At 50.8% G+C, this 19,415-nt stretch overlaps 2 protein-coding genes across 6 annotated transcripts; one reads left to right on the top strand and one right to left on the bottom strand.

Moving 5' to 3' along the window:
- Window positions 1–8,826: 8,826 nt before the first annotated feature.
- On the bottom strand, window positions 8,827–17,794 carry Znf428 (zinc finger protein 428). Of its 5 annotated transcripts, none has more exons than XM_041653875.1 (5): window positions 17,401–17,793; window positions 16,929–17,058; window positions 16,587–16,670; window positions 14,591–14,796; window positions 8,827–9,465 (listed from the first exon to the last, which is right to left on the bottom strand). In XM_041653875.1, the coding sequence occupies exons 4-5, from the start codon at window positions 14,664–14,666 to the stop codon at window positions 8,969–8,971; spliced, it is 573 nt and encodes a 190-aa protein (XP_041509809.1). In that variant the 5' UTR covers window positions 14,667–14,796; window positions 16,587–16,670; window positions 16,929–17,058; window positions 17,401–17,793; the 3' UTR covers window positions 8,827–8,968. The 5 variants fall into 5 exon arrangements, with proteins under 5 accessions (XP_041509809.1, XP_041509810.1, XP_041509813.1 ...); XM_041653876.1 differs by having other exon boundaries at window positions 16,587–16,666; XM_041653879.1 differs by having other exon boundaries at window positions 8,827–9,426; window positions 17,401–17,791.
- Window positions 12,684–14,631, top strand: Srrm5 (serine/arginine repetitive matrix 5). Its single transcript, XM_041653873.1, has 2 exons — window positions 12,684–14,017; window positions 14,336–14,631. Exons 1-2 carry the CDS (start codon window positions 12,691–12,693, stop codon window positions 14,629–14,631), a joined length of 1,623 nt encoding a protein of 540 aa, XP_041509807.1. The 5' UTR covers window positions 12,684–12,690.
- Window positions 17,795–19,415: the final 1,621 nt, after the last annotated feature.

Below are 19,415 nucleotides of genomic sequence, written 5' to 3'. Positions count from 1 at the left end.
CAGAATAGTCAAAGAACAACCTCCCTTGCTTCTGTGGCCCCTTTAAAAGTAGACTGTACCAGCTATTTGGGGTCCCTCGGCTTCCCGAATGCTGGGGGACCCTGTCATGACAGAATTAATAAAATCCTCATGCTTTTGCATCGGCTGTGGTGTGAGATGGTCTCTGGGGGCGACTCCTTCTCGGTGTTTGGACGCTAGAGTCCAACAGAGGGATAAAGGGATTCCAGGTGAGGTTGGGGTTGTGACATTGTGACTGGGAATATCCTTACTGTGCGTGAGTCCCAAGGTTCTTGGCCCAACTTGTCCCTGGACTGGTTTTTGTTTTTTGAGACAGGCTTTCTTTGTAGCTTTGGAGCCTGTCCTGGAACTAGCTAAGTAGACTGGGCTGGCCTTGAACTCACAGAGATCGGCCTGTCCTCTGCTCCCCCCCCCCTGCCCCCAGTGTTGGGATTAAAGGCGTGTGCCACCATTTGCCCAACTAATCCTTAGACTTTCAATGTGACTGGGCTTCAGTTTCTTCTTAAAAGGGTGCAATAACCGGTGCAATAATCTCTGTGAGGTCAAGGTCAGCCTGATCGACACAGAGAAACCCTGTCTTGATAATCTTATATACATAGCCAGGTGGTGGTGGTGGTGCACGCCTTTAATCCCAGCACTCGGAAGGCAGAGACAGGCGGATCTCTGTTCATATACATATATGACATATATACTTGTGCATGCTATGCAGGGGCTCTACCACTGAGGCATACCCTTTGTCCTTTACTAGGGGTAGTCTCTAGGCAGGAAGAGTGTTAAACAGGGTTTATAGGGTTGGTGGTGGTAGCACACGCCTTAAACCGAGCGGGGGGGGAGGGGTGCAGTGGTAGGTGGATCTCTGAGTTCAAGGCCAGCCTGGTCTACAGAGTGAGTTCCAGGACAACCAGGGCTACACAGAGAAACCCTATCTTGAAAAAAAAAAAAAGAAAGAAAGAAAATTTAAAGGGTGGTGTTACAGGATTAGGTTTGTGTGTGGTTTTTAGGAAGAATTCAAAGGAGAGGGTCATTGTTCAGCATGCATGCAGAGGCATCCATGATTGTTTTTTTTTTTCCTTTTTGTTCTGTTTTTCTGAGACAAAGTCTCAGTAGCTTGGTGCAGCGCTACAGCGTCTGCAACTGACTGCTCCTGAGACAGTAACAAGCAGCTCAGACATCTGGGAGCCAAGTGTGTGTCCCTGACTGTCCTATAGACCAGGCTAGCCTTGAACTCAGAGGGCCACCTGCCTCTGCTTCCCAAGTGCTGGGGCTAAAGGCGCGTGCACCTGTCAGTGATTGTAAGCCTGACCCGGGAGGGATGGACGGACTGGGGCTGAAGCTGAGGCTGGCACAGAAACAGTCACACTCATGGCTTGGGTAATATTCATTCTTGTCTGGCTCCCATCGTAGCCTTCTCTCTAACTAACGTTTTGTGAAGTTGCATCTGTTCTCTAGACAGGCCTAGGGGTGTCAGCTCCCAGGTGTCGGGGCTGCCTGTCACTGTCTCAGGAGCAGTAATTGCCGACATTGTAGCATTACAATGTGTGGAGTTGCTAAGATCAAGACCCCAGTTTTTGGATGATGAAACCTGTCCTTGCCTAGGGTGTGGAGATTCGCCTCAGGCAGTGTCTTGATCACCGTGCACACCGCTTTGTCGGACAGGCCAACTTTGGGTTCTCAAACTGGCTGCACCTTCGTTTCTCTGTGCTTCAGTCTGCCCAGCCACACACAGCCTAGTCACTGGTGATGGCTGCTGCGGTTCCAAGGCCCAGGACAGGGCATGGAGATTCCTCCTGGCCTTGCCCCTCGCTTCTCCCCATATTCCCCAGGCCACCTAGGAGTTCCACCGTGCACCCACTGCCTCATCACGTTCACCAATGCCAACTTCCCGGAGCGTCACGTGACGAAAGAGCACCTGGAAGACTTTATGGTCCATAAGCTGCAGGAAGCCTTCTTCATTCTGCTTCACCTGTGCCTGCTCATGCCCCTCCAGCAAGGTCCTGATCCACCAATGCAGCCACAGTCCTACTGCCAAGCCCTCCCCACGGTGCTCACCCAAGACCCAGTAGACCCAGTCTGCTTCTCAGGCAGCACCACCAGGTCCATGAAACCCACACCACCCCTAGCTCCTTTGCCTGGACTGAGTGTGGCCAGGATATTGCCCAGAAAGCAGGGCGCCATCGACACTAGAGCGGGCATGCTTAGGGGAGCTCTGAGTAGACATGAGCCCTCTCTGCAGTGATGGGGCTCTACAGCTGGGGGATCCACCCATGCTAGGGATGCGGATCTTCTGGATTTAATTACCCTGCGAGGAAGGCACAGGTATCACATCTGCAGTTTTTGGAGAACATAGGGTCTTTCCAGAAGCAGAGGCATCGGATAAATAGACGCATTGAGAAAGCAAGGAGGAAGAATTGCTCCTATCTTCCCCATTCCCAGTTAAATAGCTTCAGATTCTATAATCAACTTTAATTTTTCCCAGATGGATGCCAGGGGCTGCAGGAGGGAATTACCCTGGCGTGGTGCCTGGGTGGGGGCAGGGAAGGGAAGTGCTGCTAGCCTGCGATGCTGGGTGAGTTCCAGACCCTGAGGTACGGGGGCTGAGGTGGGGGGGGGGCTACAGTTTTAGGCCCTGTCTCTTCCATCCCTATGCCAGCTTTCCCCAACTCAAAGGGGCAAGGGCGTTGAAAGGTACTACCCACTGCCAGATAATTTACGCCCCATTTTTACTACTTTTGTGTACCATTCTAGTGATGGGCTATTTTTATATGCACAAATGAGGTCCTATGAGTAAGCCAACAGAAAGGGTGTCTAAAAACCAAACAAAACCAAACATCCATGTTAAAATATCTAAGGAGAGCCCTGGCTTTTGAGTGGGAACTGCTGGGGAACATAAGGAAGTGGGGAGGAGCGGGCACAGGGCAGAGCTGGCCCAGCCCTACAGAAGAACTAGTTTGGAATCAAACAGAGACGCCTTCTGCTTTGTGTTTCATTTGGCCAACACTGAGATTTCCTGTGGAGGCCCTGGCGATGACTTTCCTGAAAGGCCCAGCAAAGAGTTTAACTGTCATTAGGGGCAGAGTAGTGGGTGTCATCCTGGCCCTGGGAATGAGTCCCGCTGAGCCTGTATTATCCCTGAGGAATGGTTTAAAAGCCCAAAGGTGAGCTGGGCATGGTAGTGCACGCCTGTGAGTTTGAGGCCAGCTCGGTCTACAAAATTCCGGGACAGAGAAACCCTATCTGGAAAAACAAAAAGGCCACAGGTGAAGTGGATGTGGTAGAAATGATTCCTGTCAAATTTTTTTTTTTTCCGAGACAGGGTTTCTCTGTAGCTTTGGAGCCTGTCCTGGAACTAGCTCTTGTAGACCAGGCTGGCCTCGAACTCCCAGAGATCCGCCTGCCTCTGCCTCTGCCTCCCAAGTGCTGGGATTAAAGGCGTGTGCCACCACCACCCGGAGGCTTCCTGTCAATTTTTAATGAGCCAAACAAAAACACACTTTCCAGATTCCCTTGCAGCTAGCTGTGGCACTGTGACCAAAATCTGACTAAATTTCTGGGTAGAGTTCCCAAGTTGAGAGACTTACCTTTCCTCTCCCTTTCTCCGTGGAATTGGACGTGATTACCCAGCAATTGTCACCATAAAGTCAAAAGCAACACAGTATAGCAGAGCAACAAGATAGGAGGAGCCTGGGCTGCTGTCATCAAGCATGTAACAGGAACAGGAATTAATTAAGCTGCCATTATTTTAGGTTCCTGTCCCATACAGGAGATGTCACAGCAGGAGGCAGGTGTCAGTTCCAGCTCCTTGTCCAATTGTTGGCTTCACCTCAGACCAGTTACTCTGTGTTAGTATTCAGGCATCTGCATTGGCCTGCCCTTGGGGTTCTGACAGGTCCTCAGCTATAGCCACTAAGAGCACCTCCTCTGTAACACTGATAACGTTCCCTTTTAAAAGGTCCCTGCCAGCTGGGCGGTGGTGGCCCACGCTTTTAATCCCAGCACTCCCAGGAGGCAGAGGCAGGCAGATCTCTGTGAGTTCGAGGCCAGCCTGGTCTACAAGAGCTAGTTCCAGAACAGGAACCAAAAAGCTACGGAGAAACCCTGTCTCGAAAATTCAGAAAAATAAATAAATAAATAAAAGGTTCCTGCCCACCTCCTGTCTTTTTCTCTGTCCCGTCTGTCCCTGCTTCTCTGCCTGTCTCTCCCCTTCTCTCTTCTGCTGCTCCTGTCCCCAGAGGCCGATCTCCACGCCCCCTTCCCTCTTTTTAGGTTCCCTTTCCCCTAAAACCCCTCCACGTGAATTCTGTCACATGGCATCTTTCTCTCCTGTGCCGTTTTTTAAAATAATAACACCCTTGAGTCTGGGCAGCAGTTCTCACATGGAAAATGTCACCTCCCGCTGGTGTGTGGGATGTGTGACAGGGTTAGCCTGGAGCTCTTTTTCTGGGGTGACGAATGGGAAATGGGTGTAGTCATTTAGCTAACACTTTTTTTCCTCCAAGACACCAAAGTGTACACAAGTGAAGCCTTCCCTTTGGCACCTGGTGAAAGCCTTGTTTCTGCCTCAGTATTCTCCCAACCCCCACACTTGCTTCCTTGACTCCAAACATAAAATCTCATCAGGCACAACCCTCAAAGCCCTCAGATGTCAAGGTTACCAAGGCTTGTAATGGCATCGATGGTGGTCTCTGAGTTTGTGTCTACAGCACAAACCCCATGCATGAGGTACAACCACCTCAATGACAAAAGACGTACAATGGATTGGTATGACTCCTGTGGTCTCTGGTCAGCTCAACTGCCACCATACCGGTGAGCTGTGCACTCTACTGTGTTCAGGAAAATTCTCACGTAGCGATATCCCCGACTCCTGGCTGACCCCCTTCCCACCACCATCCACTTCCAGCCTCTGCTAAAGACACACTGTATTGCCTTATGGAGTCCACTGACACCCTATGGATAGCAACTGAAAACTTTACTGGTGAGGATCAAGCAGTCACCTCCCTCTCAGCTGTACAATCACTGTTTGATGTGGGATTCCCCTCTGTATGCTGCATTGTTTTATTACCACTGGTTAATAAAGAAGCTGCCTTGGCCTATTGCAGGGCAGAATATAGCTAGGCTGGAAGAGATATAGAGAGTAGGCAGAGTCAGGGGGACACCATGTAGCTGCCCAAAAAGCAAGAGGTAACAAACCATGACCCGTGTGGTAAAATATAAAATAAAAAAATGGGTTAAGATGTAGGAGCTAGCTAGAAATACACCTGAGACATCGACCAAACAGTATTGTAATTAATCTAGTTTCTGTGTGATTATTCAGGTCTGGGCAGCTGGGAACCAAAGGACAGTCTCTGGTTACAACTCTTTCCTAACCACGCCCACACCAGGCTGGGTTCTGCCCCAGGACCTTTGCACTTGTTCCCTGTGCAGTGTTTGTAGCCCTCTGCAAAGGCCTCACTGATACTCAGCTCTCAACCCTAGCTATCTCCTAAGAGAAGTCTCAGCCTGCTCAGGGACTTGCCCTGGCTTGCCCCTTACCCTAGTTTCTCTGCAGCACTCCTCAGGGCCTGCAGCCTCGGCTTTGGAGGGACTTCTTATAATTGAATTCAAGCTCCTAGGGGTAAGAAATACCGTGTTGGGCTGGAGAGATGGCTCAGTGGTTAAGAGCATTGCCTGCTCTTCCAAAGGTCCTGAGTTCAATTCCCGGCAACCACATGGTGGCTCACAACCATCTGTAATGAGGCCTGGTGCCCTCTTCTGGCCTGCAGACATACACACAGACAGAATATTGTATGCATAATAAATAAATAAATATTTTTTTAAAAAAGAAAGAAATACCGTGTCTCCAGCCTTCGCTGCCTCACCCCAGTTAAGACTGTGTAGGGTGCGGTTCAGCATGCACTCTTGACTGGGTTATGGCTGATTTAGGGCTTTAGCTGGAGGCCAGCCTTCCAAAGAGCTCAAAGCTCAATGATAATAAGGCTTTCTGCAAACTGTCAGGCTTCAGTTCTGAGCTTGAGGCGAGGACAGAATAGGAGAGGGGCAAGAAACTTGCCTGCTTGGGTGTGATAGCAGAGGGCTAAGGACATGAAGGTGGCCACAGCAGCCATGGGGTCTGGAGGAGGGCACCCTACCTCTCCCGCAACATTTGAACACCAGCACCTTTCTGGACTCTGAAGACAAGAGCCACCGTGCGGCCCTCTTGAAGTGGAAGCACCAACCAATTGATCACTGTCTGCCCGAACTGTCTCTGGAGTAGCTGGTATGACAGGCAGGCCTGTTTCTCTAGGCCCTCAATCCTCCTCTCCCTGAGTCTGAGGTTGAGCACTGACACCTGCACCCTGTATGTCTAGTCCTTTAGAATGCCCATCTTAGTTCTCAGGTCCTGACCAGCTGCTGACCATAACAGCAGCCACAGTGCTTTCCACTGCAGCCTCGTGACAGGAGGGCTAGGCATGAAGGTATGGATCACGCCTGGGAGCATGCTCCCCCTTTATCAGTTATCTGCGTGCTGTGGTCACAGGTATGTCCCCCAGTGTTTGTTTGCTAGGATCCTGAGACTCAGTGTAACAGTGGTCGATCCTTTAGAGTAGTGCTTTTCAACCTGTGGGTCACGGCTCTGTGTGTTCGAATGACCCTTTCACGGGTCACCTAAGACCATCAGAAAACACAAATACAGGCTGGAGAGATGGCTCAGAGGTTAAGAGCACTGGCTGCTCTTCCAAAGTTCCTGAGTTTAATTCCCAAAAATCACATGGCGGCTCACAACCATATATAAAGAGATCTAGTGCCCTCTCCTGGCCTGCAGACAAACATGCAGGCAGAACACTGTATACATAAATAAATAAACACACACATATCTTAAAAAAAAGAAAACAGAGACATTTACCCTGTGATTCATGACTAACAGAACAACGGTTATGAAGTAACAACAGAGATGTTGGGTGATGGCTAACCTCAACCTGACTGCAGTGAGCCTAGATCTGCAGGATAGCCTCTGCCCCTAACCTCATGAGGTGATTGCTTCTGCTCCACTACAGGCCCAGAGTCAGGTCGCCATGGGCTGAAACTGAGCCAATCAGCCCTTGAGAGGCTTCCTCAAACACGGCTAACAAGGGAGCAACAAACCCATCAGACCTTGATCTTGAATTTCCCAGCCTCCAGAGCTGAAATAAATTTACATTCTGTATTAAGTGTACAGCCTCAAGCATATTGCTATGCCAACAAAAATGGACCAAGATAATCCTTTCAATGAGCATGGATTTGATGCCAGTTTTTGGATGCTCAGCTATTATCAGTTATGAAAAGGATGGGTTTTAAAAGACATTTTGGGGCCAGGGGTGGTGACGCACACTTTAACCCCAGCACTCAGGAGGCAGAGGCAGGTGGATCTCTGTTGAGTTCAAGGCCAGCCTGGTCTACAGAGCTAGTTTCAGAACAGGGTCCAAAGTTAGAGAAACACTGGCCTGAAAAACCAAAAGGGACATTTTGGGGGCTAGAGAGAGATAGCTCAATGGTTAAGAGGAACCACTTCCAGAGGAACAGGGTAATGCACCTCAGAGCAGGGCTTGGCAACAGTAAACATTTGGTAAATGGTAGCTATTACTATAATCAGCCTTTGATTTTTAAAGCAGCTTTGGTGCCAGGCTTCTACCAATTAGTATGGCCTATCTCAAAGCCTCATTTCTTAGTCTTTCTGGTGTGTGTACTGTTGTTTTGAGACAGGGACATCACTCTTCCTAAGCCCAGGCTAGCCCTGAACTCTCAACCGTGTGTCACACCCTCCACAGTGCTAGGATTCCAAGCCTGAACATCATGCGCAGCACCAGGACACCCAATTCCCAGCACTCTCCCAGCACTCGGGAGGCAGAGGCAGGCAGATCTCTGTGAGTTCGAGGCCAGCCTGGTCTACAAGAGCTAGTTCTAGGACAGGCTCCAAAGCCACAGAGAAACACTGTCTCAAAAAAAAAAAAGAGGAATTAAAAAAAGAAAAAAATGAACATGATTCAAAAACTATTAGTCTGCCACTAAATATGATGCATCACGTGGTTATACAGGAGTCATGAGTAGTCATACCGACACCTCCGATTCCAACCCACTCCCCCAGATCTCCCCTCGACTCCCCGCATTGCACGTGTGCATCCCCTCGTTCCACAGAGATGTCTGGTTGCAGCACTAAGTAGGCTTCCCATTGGCTCAGTCTTGTGTTTCTACAAAGTGCCAGTTTCCAATGGAAACCTACCTACACTATGAAGGTGAAGGCCAGGTGTGTTTGCAGATGGCGTATGGCTTTCCCATCAGCTGAGGCTACACAATCAAAGCATCACTGGCACGAACTAAGTACCTGGGGGGGGGAGAGGGTGGTGGTGGCGCACGCCTTTAATCCCAGCACTCGGGAAGCAGAGGCAGGCGGATCTCTGTGAGTTCGAGGCCAGCCTGGTCTATAAGAGCTAGTTCCAGGACAGGAACCAAAAGCTACGGAGAAACCCTGTCTCGAAAATCCAAAAAAAAAAAAAAAGTACCTCTCGGTTGAATCCCATTGGTGTCTTGTCACCATTTGTAACAAGACTTGCTTACCTACTGGCATTCAGTTCGTAAAAAAAAAAAAAAAAAAGAAAGAAAAAAAAGAAAAAGAAAAATGAAGCAAAACAAAAACGGCTGGGATGGACCTTTCCTTCTTTTTTTTTGGCTCAAAGGCCAAAGTTTAAACCTTAGCATCACATAAAATCAGTCCCGGAGGTGCATGTTGGTAATCGCAGCACTCAGGAGGGGAAGCAGAGGGATGCTGGTGCAGACCACATTCACCATACTCAGTCACACACACAATCTGGCTTTTATTCTTTCTGCCCTTCACATATCTACTGCTAAGACAACACACATGGGTAGGACCCAGCCCCGACTGCAGCTTCCGCAGCCCCTGCTCCCACCCACCCCTCCACCAGCTCCCTGGTGGCCCTACCTAAACCTCACCCCGGGCATGTAGCATGAAGTGACCATGCAGTTCCCCGAGGTTGTCAAAGGAGTCCTCACACTCCGTACAGTGGTAGGTACCCCCCTCCTCCTCATCTTCATCTCCATCCCGCCCTGCTGGCCGGCTCTCCCCCATGCGAGATGGCTCCTCCTCTTCCTCACCAAGAGCCCTGCTTTCAGGGGCTGGGGCTTCTTGGGTTGCTGTTGCAGGGCAGCAGAGTCGGCAAGGTGGGGTACCGGGTGGGGCCTCTGCCAGCGGTGATCGGCCACAGAGCTGGCAGGGCTGTGCAGGTGGGCCAGCAGGCTGGGCTGCTCGGGGGGCCCGGCGGGATGGGCCTCCCCTGCCCCCACCTATGCGCTGTTTCACCTTATAGCCAGGGTCATATTCAGGGTCGTCAGTGGTCTCCTCTTCCTCCTCTTCCTCTTCCTCCTCCTCAGAGTCGGGCTCTGAAAGAGTGTATTCAGAGTCAGAAGAAGGCTCCGGGCCTGTCGGGGCGGGTAGGAGAGACATGGCATCAGGGCTGTGTCCAGCTGCCCCCTTGAGTCCCCTTCAAGCTCACTGTATGGCAGGACAGCTTGGCACAACAGAGATGCAATGAATAAAAGTAAAAAGCCAGGAGGCAAAATTGTAGTTAAAAAGAAATGGGTTAAATTAAGTTAGAAAAACCAGCTAGAAACAAGCCAAGCAAGCCGGGCGGTGTTGGCACACGCCTTTAATCCCAGCACACGGGAGGCAGAGGCAGGCGGATCTCTGTGAGTTTGAGGCCAGCCTGGGCTACAAGAGCTAGTTCCAGAACAGGCTCCAAAGCTACAGAGAAACAATGTCTGGAAAAACAAACAAATAAAACAAAAACAAAGAAAGAAAGAAACAAGTCAAGCTAAGGCAGGACATTCATAAGTAAGAATAAGTCTCCATGTATTTATCTGGGAAGCTGGGTGGTAGGCCCAAAAAAAGTCAAAAAAGGAAACACTGTGCCTGTGAAGAGGCCACAAGTCAGCACTGGTGTTTTCCTTAACACTTGCCACTTTGTTTCTAGATGGGGTTTCTTACTGACTACTTGACTAACCTAACCAGACAACACCAAGGCCCTCCTGCCTGTGCCTTCTAGCAGTGGCATCCCAGGTGCAGAGACAACCATGGGTTTTTACGTGGACGCTGGAGTCCTGGACTCCTGATTCCACAGCAAGTATTTCTACATACTCATCTATTCCCTGCCCATTTTCTTTAGTGACCAGGTTCTCAGACCGTCTAGGGTTGATCTTGAACTCCCAAAAGCTTGGATTAGGCTGGCACCACTATACCTGACTTTCCTGTTGTTTTTAGAAGACAGAACACATTTATACGCATATGTATGTACCTATGTATGTATGTATGTATGTATGTATGTATGTATGTATTTAAGGATGTACATATGTGGGGGCTGGAGAGATGGCTCAGAGGTTAAGAGCATTGCCTGCTCTTCCAAAGGTTCTGAGTTCAATTCCCAGCAACCACATGGTGGCTCACAACCATCTGTAATGAGGTCTGGTGCCCTCTTCTGGCCTGCAGGCATACACACAAACAGAATATTGTATATATAATAAGTAAATAAATAAATATCTTTAAAAAAAAAAGGATGTACATATGTGTTCCAAGTTGGCCTTCATCTTACCTCAGTCTCTAAGTGCTGGAATTACAAATATCCATTTTGATACACAAGTCAATTAAAATGCTCAGTTTTAAGTATAGACACATTATTGCAATTTCAGGGCATAAAGTACATATAGACAAGCTTGGGTTTAAAAACATGATCAAGGGCTGGAGAAATGGCTCAGCGGTTAAGAGCACTGATTGCTCTTCTAGAAGACCCAGGTTTAATTCCCAGCACCCACATGGCAGCTCACAACTGTCTGAAAATCCAGTTCCAGGGGATCTGACACCTTCACACCAATGCACATAAAATAAAGATAAATAAATCATAAAATTTAAAAAAAAATAAAAACATGATCAAATACTGGCAAGATGGCTCACTGTTAAAGGTGCTTGCTGCTAAGCCTGACGGACCTGAGTTTGATTCCCAGGACCCACACAGCAGAGGAAGAAAAACAGCTCTCAATAGTTGTCCTGTGACCTACATTTCTGGTACCATGAGGGTATACCCACCTTCATTAAAACAATATACAAAATAACAAAAGCTTTATAATAAAAAACCATGAAGTGATGAATAAATACATGAGCAGCTGGTCTGTGGCCACACGATGCTGAGGTCTCCATGGTCAAGATGCCTGCTGGAAGTACCTCAGGGACACTGATTACCCTGGACTGTGGCACAACCTCCCTCTGCATCCACTCAGCCCCTGCGTGTCCTCCAGCAGTTCACAGAGATGGTGTTTCTACCCTTACCACTCACATCACCAAGGCAAAAAAAAAAAAATGCTGGAGGGGGGGCCAGGGCTCGGACTTCATCACCTATCTATCCTCCCCAGTCACCGTGGGTGGGCCTTTGCATCCCTTTCTGCAGATCCCGCTCCAAGCCTGTCTGAGGACACTGATTACCCTGTTTCATAGTAGCACCCCCAGCGCTGTTCATGCCCTCACCCCGCCTTAATTCTTCCCTTGTAGTTCAATCAACTGCACAGTAATTACCTGTACTGATGTTTCTTCTTGTCCCTAAGAGACGTGGTGATTGAGCGGTGGCTCTGTAAGACTGCGTGCTGAGCATCTGTGGGATGCCTCTTGTCTACGCTATCCCCTCTGCTATGGATGCTCTGTTCTGCTTTTCCCTTTAGGACCCAGGGCAAAGCTCCCTCCTTAGTGAGCCACCCCAGACCACCTCATCCTAGTTAGCCAGTCATCTTTTCTACTGGCCTCCCACTGTCCCCTCTGAGAGTCCCAGGGCTGTGGCATCTGTGCCCAGGTGCCTGAGCAGGCCCTCAGTATCCATCCACTGCACCCCTCCCAGTCTCAGGACTATTTCATTGTCCCTGCCCCATTCTGCTGCCCTCTCACTTTCTACAGATATTCCCTGAGGCCTAAGTATCCCTCTGCACACTGTCCCATACTATGTCCACTTGGCCCCTCCTATTCAGGCTTCAGGACCCAGCACAGGCAAACCTCTCATAGCCACTTCCCTGATGGTCCTGGCTATTGCTGCCCCCATCACTGTCTAGAGGCTGTGGCTTTTGACCTGATCTTGGGTTCCATCCTCGGTCTAGTAGATGACAAGTGGGTCATGACTGATGGAGAGCCCAGGCCCTGAGTCCACTTCCAGGAGGCTTTTCCGTCTGCTCCTCCCTGTGAAGACTCTTCCATGTTCTACCAACAACTCCAGCTCAGTGTTACCTCCTCTATGAAGCCTCCTTGGAACTCGAAGTGGCCAGTGTCTCTCTCTGGGCTCGCCCATCCCAGAAATAACATCACCTAGGCCTGAAGACTCAAGGCAGGCCCTTGGTGAACCCAGCTCCAATTTTCAGCCCTGTTAAGTAGGAGTGGATGTGATTCTATTCACTAACAGGCCCCAGCCTTGTGCCAGGGTCCCACCTCCTCTCCCCTCTGATCTCACTCTCCAGAGTCCTCAGTGCTCACTATGACCTCATGAAGTTGCTTGTGATGAGCCATCCGGTCGTTGCCCTTGGCTACCAAATCTCGCATGCTTTACCCTGACTTCTAGGAGCTCAAGCCCATTTGCACCCGCCATGCATTCTCCATCAAAGAGATCCTCCAAGCCCGGCATGGCTCCGGTACCGGCACCCACTGGGCCCTCCATGCCCACCACAGCTCCCATACCTCCAGCTTCCTTGAAGACCACCAAAGTAGCGGCGCCCAACAGTTCCTCAGTGCATCCTAAGTCCCCTAACTTGGTCATGAGCCCCAGTAGTTCTAAGTCTACCAGATCAACAGGTACTAAGACAGCTCCTTCAACCCGTCCCAGCAGTAGATCCCAAGGCCACAGCAAGACAAGAACACCCAGTCGGCTGAGCACTGACACCAAGGCCAGGAAGGCCAGCAAGAGCAGGAAGAGCGGCACGACTGGCATCGTGGAACAGCATCAGCAGAAAGGCACACATAGCCGGGGGCGAACTCCGGGCAGGAAGCGAAGTCACAGCTCCAAGATGTCCCCCAGCAGAACAAGTACTCCTATCAGGAAGAGAACTCATTCCGCCAAACCAGGTGTGGCCAAGAAGGCAACGACACCTACTTCTGACCGCAAACAAAGCCAAGACAAGAGTTATACCCAACCTAGAACCAGTACACAGGAAAGGAGTGACAGCCAGCCTAGAAACATGCACCAGGAAAAGAGCCCCAAGTCGCCAGGGGCCTCAGACCCGGGGAGCAGCTCTAGAGTAGCTGTGATCCCCAGTAGGGCCAAGAGCCACAGCTTAAGTAGGACGGTCTTAATGAGCTCTAGCAAGTCTCCTGTGGCATCCAGGAGAGCCAAGAGCTATAGCCAGGTGACGTCCCCCAGCAGGGAACAGACTCACATCGTGATAGATCTGACTGACTTGTCAGGCACGGTCAAGAGTAACAAGCAGGACAGCAGCCTTAGCAGGACCCAAAGCTTTAGCCGCTCCAGGACCCCCAGCAGGACCCGAAGTCACAGCCGCTCCAGGACCCCCAGAAGGTCAAGAAGTCACAGTCACAAGAGGACCCACAACCGGGTGAGAAGTTACAGCTGGAAGAGAAATCGTAGTAGGGCAAGAAGTCGTACGCGGAGGGGCACACCCACCCAGATGAGACGCAGCAAGTCCAGAACCCACAGCCAAGGGAAACGTCACAGCCCACGGAGAGCTCTAGGAAGGGAAAGAAGTCGAGTGAGGTCTAGGACTTCCAGTGAGGAAGAAAGTCGCAGCCGGTCCAGAGGGACCCGAGAGAGACATCACAGCCGATCCAGAACTGCCAGGAAGAAGGGGCACAAGCTGTCTAGGATGCCTAGCAGTGAAAGCAGGCACAACCCGTCTAGAACCCCCAGCACAGACACAGCCCGCAGCCGGCCTAGAGCCTCCATCAAGAAGAGAGCACAGAGCCGATCCACCATTTCCAGCAAGGAAAGGCACCGTGGCCAATTGAGAGCCACCAGCAAGGAGAGCTCCCGAAGCCACTCTAGAACCCACAGCAGGGACCAAGAACATGGTCACCCTGGAACCAAAAGCAGCGACCGAGAACACGGTCACCCTAGAACCCACAGCAGGGACCGTGAACACAGCCACAGTAGAACCCACAACAGGAACCGAGAACACGGTCACCCTAGAACCCACAGCAGGAACCGAGAACACTGCCACAGTAGAACCCACAGCAGGAACCGAGATCACGGTCACCCTAGAACCCACAGCAGGAACCGAGAACACGGTCACCCTAGAACACACAGCAGGGACCGAGAACACGGCCACACTAGAACCCACAGCAGGGACCGAGAACACAGCCAATCTAGAACCTCCGCCAAGGACCAAGAATACGACCAAGCTACAGCCCCTGAGAGCCTCCCAGGGAAGCCATCTCCCACCAGAACCAGAAGTTCTAGCCAGAAGAGAGCCCACAACAAGGAAAGGGGTCACTCCTCCTCGCAGTCTTCCAAGGGAATCCAAGCCCAGGAATCCAGCTTCGTCAACACCACAACTTCTAAGGCTATCTCACCTGGGGAAAGGTCTTCATCATCTTCCTCCAAGCTGGCATAGCCTCCAGTCTCAGCTGGCTCACGGGTCTCTGTCATGGCCAGGGGAGGGGACAAGAGACGGGAGCAGAGCAGCAACTGGGCAGGGTCCCTCCCCGGCCAGCTCTCCCAATCACACCTCCAGCCACAAGCTCTTCTATTGCAGAGTGTTGGCAGACAGCGAGGAATGCTGGACATGGGGAAAGGAAAAGCCTGTGGTGACTCAATAAATTTTTACATAACATTTGTCCCCATTCCGAGTCCACTGTGTGCTCAGTGCTGGGGTGAGGCCTCTGCTCTGTCTTGACTGCCTACAGAATCCTGACTCTGCCTCCTGGAGGTCTCAACAAGACATTGTAGTTCTTATTCAGTAGAGTAGGGAGAGACGATATCCCTAGTTATTATTTAAAGGTGGGTACTGGCACTGGCACGAATCATAACTAAGTATAAAATGAAAGGATCTGTGCCCGGCATTAACCCTTCAGCTGTCCATGGTAAGGAGGTCTAGGGCTGAGGGAGGACACCTTGTTAGTTATCAGGGACACAGGAAACTTGTTATAGCTGAAACACTAAGTACCCTGGAAATAGTTTTAGTTTTGTTTTGTTTTTCGAGACATGGTTTCTCCATAGCTTTGGAGCCTGTCTTGGAATTAGCTCTTGTAGACCAGGCTGGCCTCGAACTCACAGAGATCTGCCTGCCTCTGCTTCCTGGGAGTGCTGGGATTAAAGGTGTGAGCCACCACTGCCTGGCATTTCCGAGACAGGAACTCAAATATCCTAGGCTGACCTTGAATTTGATACTCCTGAATCTACCCCCGAAACGCTGGATATCAAACCTGGGGTGCACACTACCAACTGAGTTACATTGCTACCTTTCAGTTTTTCCTGGCTTGAAATGGGGCTTCCTGTATCCTGGATTGGCCTCAAGGTCAATAGGTAGCCACAGATGACCTTGAATTCCAGATCTTTCTGCCAAGTGCCAGGATTATACATGCACCACCACGCCTGGAGTGTCAGGCATCAATTTACACTAATTTGTGAAAGTCAGACTAGGTTTGAACCCAAATCGGTCCTTTTCTGGCTATGTTTTCAAACAGGACCCAACTTCTCTTGTCTGTCCTAGTACCTCTGCAGTTTCCGTCTGGAATTTTCTCCTTCCTCCTTGTGGGCCTTGGAGAACTAATTTTCACCTTGCAAAGCCCACCTATAAACATATTCTGCACTTCTCCTCAGCCCTAATAACCCATCTTCCTCCTACAGCAACTGTGAGAGGGCCCCGTGGGGCCAGTGTAGGACTAACAAGCACGGTATCCTTACACTCTCCATAGACTCTTGCTAGACAGTCCAGGTTGGCCTTGAACCTGCAACCCTCCAACCTCAGCCTCCTGGGTAAAGGATTATAGATATTCACCACTCCATCTGGCTCAGCCTCACTAGAAACTTGACAAAGTCTGTACATTAGGCACTGCGGACACAATGGTAGACAGCACACACTATCTTTTCAAAGCCCTGATGTCAAGTACACTGTTGGGGTAAAGCAGCAGAAGCAGTAAGTGTGAGTGACATCAACGGTGGGGGAACTTAAAGGACACCTGGAACGTGGATGAGGCCTTTCAAGGACAGAATTGGTTAACTGGCAAACAACAGCTCTCACTATTACCGATCACAGGGAGACCCCTCTAACTCTGGAGTTCTGCCTGGGAAAACGGAAAACAACTGGTTTCTATTTTAGATAAATATTTATTATACATGCTCATGCAGTACTCATTCTCCCCCTTTCTGTTTTGAGATCGGGTCTCATGATGCAGCCAGAACTGACCTAAAATTCCCGGTCCTCCTGCCCCAGGCTTAGGGTGCTGGAATTGTAGGCATGTGACACCACATCAGGGTTTAACTGTTATTTTACTTGGCTACCACAGCAGGGATGGTCAGGACTTTCCTTGGGGTGACTTGGGGACAACCATCCCTTTCCAAACTCACATTACACAAAGCTCCTTCCAGAATGTTCCGGGTGTCAGGTGGAACCATCCCTCAGTACTGACATCCTGTACGCAGCCAGACTTACTTCCAAGATGGTAGAGGTAAAAAAAGAAAAAGAAAAACATCCTCAGCACTACAGGTGAAAATCATCTGGGCGTGGTGGTGCATCCCTGCAAACTCAGCACTTGGGAGATCAGAAATCCTAGGTCATCCTCCACATATTGGGTTCAAGGCCAGCCAGGACTACGTGGAACCGTCTCCCCTGCCTCCCACAAAGGCAAATACTGTGGCCCGGACCCCAGACAACACTGAACCAAGATGGTGAGTGAACACAATAGCTACCTTTCCGCACAACGCTAAGGTAGGACAAGGGCTCGGACAAACCCCCGATACCAGACAATGCCCCGTGACAACTTCCCACGATGCCTTGGGCCTTTAACGACCACCTTCTAAGACGCCAAGCACCGTCAGGCTTCTCGAGGAAAGCGTGTGCAACAAAAAAAAAAAAAAGAAAGAAAGAAAGAAAAAAAAAGAAAAGAAGAAAAAAGAAAATAAGAAAAAAAAAAAGGACGCCTTCCGGGAGCCGCCCAGGCCCTGCCCCAGAATGCCCCAGGCCCGTAAACCGTCTGGCCCACCAGCTCCCACAAAGCCGCGAGGCGAAGCTGGGGGACGTTCCGAGCCGCGTGCTGGGAGAAGCAGCAAAGGACTCTCGGGGCCGGTCACCCTGCCAAGGCGCCGCGGGCTCCCGTCATGCAGCGGGGCTGTATCGCCCGCTTCCCGGCATGCCCCGCGCACCCCGAGCACGGACACTCACCGACGCCGGCAGCCCCGGCTCAGGCTCGGCGGTGACGGCTGCAAGGCCGGGCACTGCGCCTGCGTTCAGAGAGCCTAGGCGAGCGAGCGAGCGTGCGAGCGAGGGGCGAGCGGGGTTCAGGGCGCGTGCGCGGCCAGACGGACCATTCCTGGCCGTCGGTGGGAAGAGGGGCTCAGAGACTCGCGCAGGCTGCCGAGCTCGCGCCGGTGCGGGTGTCGGGCTCCGCAGCTCACGGCCCCGCTGGACTTGGTACAGTCCGCGGCACGGAGCATCGAACGGAGCGGGCGAGCGCGGAGGAGCGGACGCGCCTTATAAATAGAGGATGCCTTGGGGTGGAGGGGTGAGGGCCTAAGGACTCGGCCTGGATCCCGGGGTTGGAGGCTCGCTCATCTGCATAATCCTAGCGCGGGACAAAGGAAGGCCTCCCGTACTGGAGGATGTGATTTGCATATTCCCGGGAGAGGCTGTCCTTCCGAGCGCAGTGATTAGCATATGGATGGTTGGGGGGGGGGCACCTGAACCTAGCGCATGCGTATAGGGACTGCAGACTTGAGCGAAGTAGACTGGTCTCCTTGTCCTGAAACTACCGAAGGTCTAGGACTCGGTTCTCTCCCCTGCCACCCAGGATAAATTTTCATTGCCCACTTGTGAATTAGGCCCGCACGTGGGTTTCTGCGTTTCGAGAAATCTGCCCACCACCGCCCCCCCCCCCCCCCATCTAAGGAAGACGAACCACCTTTGTTTAGACTAAAACTTAGTACTGCAGACCTGGAAGAGGTGGAAAGTAGGAGGCTGTGGGTGCCAGAAACCCCGGCCCCAGGCCGGGGTTTTGCAAGGACTTCCAGGGCTGATTTTTAAGCCAAGTCTGAACTGGAGCCAACTAGAATGGGAGTCTCTTGGCGGAGGAAATAGCTAATGCAAATGCCCAGAGGCAAAGGAGTGTCAGCATTCTTAGTGAAATTGCAAGCGGCTTCCTTTGCGTGGAACACTGGGGAGAAGAAAAATATCTCCTAAAGGTGTTTGCTTCTTTTTTCTTTCTTTCTTTTCTTTTTTTTTTTTTTTTTTTTTTTTTTTTTTTTAGGCAGGCTAGCCTCTAACTCCCTCCACGAGAATGACCTTGAACATTTGCCATTGCCTCAGGAGTGCTGAAATGACAGGCCCCCAGGCAGCAAGCCGAATTCCTGTAGGTGACTTAAAGAGCTACAAGTTCGTGCAACACCACAACCCCGCCCGTGCTGGGGAGAACTGATTTTAATCACTAGCCACCTTAAACGCTCCAGTGGAGTCCACCACACCGTAGAAAAGGAAAGGTTTTGCTTTGTTTCCGAGACCGCGTCTCCCTGTGCAGCCCACCTCAGCTTCCCAAACGCTGGGATGACAGGGCTGCGTCACCAAACTTGGCCTCTCAGTCAAAGCTCTGACCCTGATGTCTTTTCTGGCCCCGCCCCCCTTTTTATCAGGTCCTGATCCCAGCACTTCAAACACAGCTCTTTACTGTCTCAGTCTTTGATCTTACTATTGGCTTTAACTGAGAATGCCCCCCCCCCCCCCCGCTGCTTTCTGCTTACTCTGCCTTGGCACTGAAGTCAACGAAAGCCTTCCTTGATGTACAGCACCTGCAGACTGAGTGAATTAGGGAGACTGACACAGTGCCTGTCTCAGGAAATGAAGCACTTTTGATGGTGGGCTGACGTGTGGTGCAGAGTGCCTGGGACTTTGTGGGCCTTTCTATCTCTTTCAGTTTGTATGAAATTTCCCCATAATAAGAAAATAAAACAGTAAACCACATCTCTTCTCTGTGTGTGTGTGTGTGTATGTGTGTGCGCGCGCGTGCGTGTGTTTGTGTTTTAGGCAGGGTCTTACTATATAGTCCAGGTCTGGAGTTTGCTACAAAGACTTGGCTGCCGCTTGTCTCCCACATGCTAGAATTAAAGATGTGTGACCTTTTTGGTTTGTTTGTTTGTTTGAGGCAGGGTTTCTCTCCGTAGACCAGACTGACCTCAGACTGAGACCTG

Source organism: Microtus oregoni, unplaced genomic scaffold (genome assembly GCF_018167655.1).
Source record: "Microtus oregoni isolate MIOR12 unplaced genomic scaffold, Mior012 000006F_ref0000085, whole genome shotgun sequence".
In the NCBI taxonomy this organism is placed as follows: domain Eukaryota; kingdom Metazoa; phylum Chordata; class Mammalia; order Rodentia; family Cricetidae; genus Microtus; species Microtus oregoni.
The sequence above is the reverse complement of the archived record's forward strand: the minus strand, read 5'-3'. Positions and strand labels throughout refer to the sequence as shown.